The sequence below is a fragment of the Centrocercus urophasianus genome, unplaced genomic scaffold (assembly GCF_019232065.1).
Source record: "Centrocercus urophasianus isolate 14NV4802_14NV808 unplaced genomic scaffold, USGS_Curo_1.0 seq_29, whole genome shotgun sequence".
NCBI classification, from domain to species: domain Eukaryota; kingdom Metazoa; phylum Chordata; class Aves; order Galliformes; family Phasianidae; genus Centrocercus; species Centrocercus urophasianus.
The window spans coordinates 153,901-156,837 of record NW_024884855.1 but is presented as its reverse complement, the minus strand read 5'-3'; the positions used below and the strand labels follow the sequence as shown (position 1 = coordinate 156,837).

The 2,937-nt window shown below is 58.6% G+C and overlaps 1 protein-coding gene across 1 annotated transcript in view; it reads left to right on the top strand.

Annotated features, from left to right (window-relative positions):
- The first annotated feature begins 2,093 nt into the window (after window positions 1-2,093).
- ALG1 (ALG1 chitobiosyldiphosphodolichol beta-mannosyltransferase) overlaps window positions 2,094-2,937 on the top strand; it is a 9,031-nt gene continuing 8,187 nt past the window's right edge. The window contains exons 1-2 of the mRNA XM_042827931.1: window positions 2,094-2,304; window positions 2,413-2,490. Coding sequence (XP_042683865.1) covers window positions 2,094-2,304; window positions 2,413-2,490 — 289 coding nt within the window. The remainder of the gene's footprint in view (window positions 2,305-2,412; window positions 2,491-2,937) is intronic.

Sequence of the window (2,937 nt, the reverse complement as noted above, 5' to 3'; positions counted from 1 at the left end):
CTTGCAGCACGAGCTGCCCTGCAAGGCAGAGAAAGGAAACGTGGGATTAGCACAAACACGGAAGCCCAAGGCTGTGTCACCACCTCCTATTGCAGTCTTGGGGAGTCAGCTGTAACCCTCCAGCCTTTGTCTGAAATAAAACAGGCACCTTAAATTAAGTGGGACCTCTGAACTGAATAATTGCCACAATCAGAAATAGGCACTGAAATCGCTCGCTGGAGTTCAAATTTGAATTCTTGTGCCTTTTGGAAAATATGGGCTTGGAATTGAAGGATACAAGAAAAACGGCATCTTCTTCACTGTAGGCGGTAAGGGTTGGAAGTCGGACTCTCACAAGAGGAAGTTTTCCTTTTCCTTGTAAGGCACAAAGCGATGGGATGATTTCCCATGCCTGCAGAAAGCCTGATGTGCTGTGCCACAGGCGGCTGAGTGAACCAAAAGCTGTGCTGCCCATCCAGAAGCACGTGGGGCACGGGCATGGAGCGGTTACACAGCGGCACGTGGGATGTGAACATTCCTTGGGCACCTGTTCCCCAGCAGAAGGGAAATCCCTTTTCTGCCGTGCCGTATCCCTACCGTCCTCAAGGGCTGTGGGAAGGCTGCAGAGGCTGTGCAGAGGAGAGAGTAATTTCTCCTCGGTTGGTCTGGGATATGATGTGACCTCTGGGAGCAAAGCACCGTAACAAATGTTGCTGCGTCCCAGTGCATCAGCTGCCTGCCTTGAAATTATTTTTGCTACCTGATGAAAGTGATACAAACAGAGCCAGGCTGCAGGCAAAGCTCTACAGTGCAGAAAAAGGAACTCTAAAGCCTGTGACACTTTTGAGGTGGGAGGGAATAACAAGTTTGAAGTGGTCTTTATCCAGCTGAAAGATTCAGTTTCCTCTCCTGTTTTCCTTGCCTTTTGTGTGCTGTCAAACTGTCTCAGGGACTGAGGCATATCCCTGAGGGTGCAGGCACCTAAACCTGCTTTCTTGTGTTGGGGGTGTTGCATGGGAGTGGGAAATGATTCCTGTGAGCTGTCAGATTGTCCTGGACGGATGTATGAAAGCACTGCAGCAAGAAGAGCTGCATCATAACTCACATGTAACTTGGTGCTGTTCTGTGGGACAGGATGCCTTCCCTTGCCAGTTTAACCACAGGAACGCTGCTGTGGTCTCACAGAAAGCCTGACTGCCAGCTTCAGTGCCAGGAAATGTCTCGGGACTTTAAAGGTCAGCTAATGCACTCAGCACGCCAGTGCAACAGACCAAATCCAGATCTTCCTCCTCAGCTTCAATGCCGTTTTCTCAAGACTGCCGTCAGAGGGGGGACCTTCTTCCTCATAGAGAGACGAAAGACATCTGCGATTGGAAGTAGTGTGCTGTCAGTGGTGCTGCACAGTGTTTTTGGAGAAAGTAGTGAGAAATCGTTTCTTAGAGCACTATTCTGGCAGGGGTGAGTGCGTGTGCGGAGTGCTCAGGTGAGCAGACGGTCACAGCTGGGGGACGAAGGGCCAGGGGGGCGTGCAGGTTGGAAATGCAGGGCCGTGCAGAGGAAGGGCTGCATGTTTCTGCCTGCTCCGAGTCCTGAGCAGTCAATGCATTGAGCGTGTTGATCCATCTCCGTGGGATGGCGGTGCTGGGTGGGCGCGCTGACAGGGCCAGGCAGGGTCCAGAGCTGTGAATGCTGGCAGGCGGGGACTGGGGAGAATGGGGAGAGGAAATCTGTGTGCAGAACCATTCCAGGATGGTGTAAAAGCTGTTGCCCATGCAGTAGACTTTCTGTAGGCTGTGCTGAAGATGGATCCACCTTGCGATATCCTGGTTTGGATGTGTTTTGTGTGCAGGTGATGTGAATGGTGCTGCCTTCCATCGCGCTTTGGTCAGTCTTGGACGCTGGCAGATGTGTGTGTGAGCGTGCGAAGGGCCTTGAGAGCACCGCGAGCTCGCTCTCTGGGTTTTCCTTCTCTCGTCATCGCTCAGTGTTTGTCACTCACACACGCAGCCTCCAAACGCCCTTCTTCTCGCGCTCGGGCACCGATCTCCCAATGAACGGCAGGAGCCGTCGTGGCCAGGCGGGAAGGGGGCGCTGTGCCCGGCCGGGCTCCCAAGATGGCGGCCGGCGGCGGCGCTCTGGCCGCGTCGGTGGCGCTGGTGGCGCTGGTGGCGGTGGCGGCGATGCTGTGGCGGCGGCGGGCGGTGCGCGGTGCGGGCCGGGTGTGCGTGGCGGTGCTGGGCGACCTGGGCCGCAGCCCGCGGATGCAGTACCACGCGTTATCGCTGGCCCGGCACGGACGCGGCGTGTCGCTGCTGGGATACTTCCGTGAGTGCGGGCGGGCGCCGAGGGATCCGCGCTGAGGCGGGCGGCGGGCGGGGCGCGGTGAGGCGAGGCCGGGGAGCTGCGGCTCTCAGCCTCCGTCCGCTCCCACAGAGACGAGGCCGCACGGCGACGTGCTGAGCAGCGGGGAGATCCGCGTCGTGCCCCTGTCGGAGCTGCGGTGCTCGCGAGGTGCGTGCGAGGCGGGGTGCGCGGGAGCTCCTTGCTGCGTGCGGCGCTGCGCTGCTGCCCGGAGCTGCGGGCGCCCATCGCTGTGGGTGCGAATGGACACGGCTGGGCTGTGGGCAGGTGGAGCCGGGTGAACGTGGTGAGGTTCGAGGCAGCAGAGTGCAGGGTTTGGCAGTGGGGCTGGAGGAATGGCGGGCATGGATACGGAGTGGGGGGAGCAGTGGTGGAGGGCAGCCCTGCAGAGAAGGAGCTGGGGGTCCTGATGGCTGAAAAGCCGAAGGTGAGGCAGCAGTGTGTGATGACAGCTGGGAAAGCAAACGGGATCGTGGGCTGCATCAGCAGAGGGGTGGGCAGCAGGGACAGGGAGGTGAGCGTCCCTCTCTGCTCTGCTCTTGTGAGGCCCCATCTGCAGCACTGCGTCCAGGGCTGGAGCCCCCAGGCCAAGCAAGA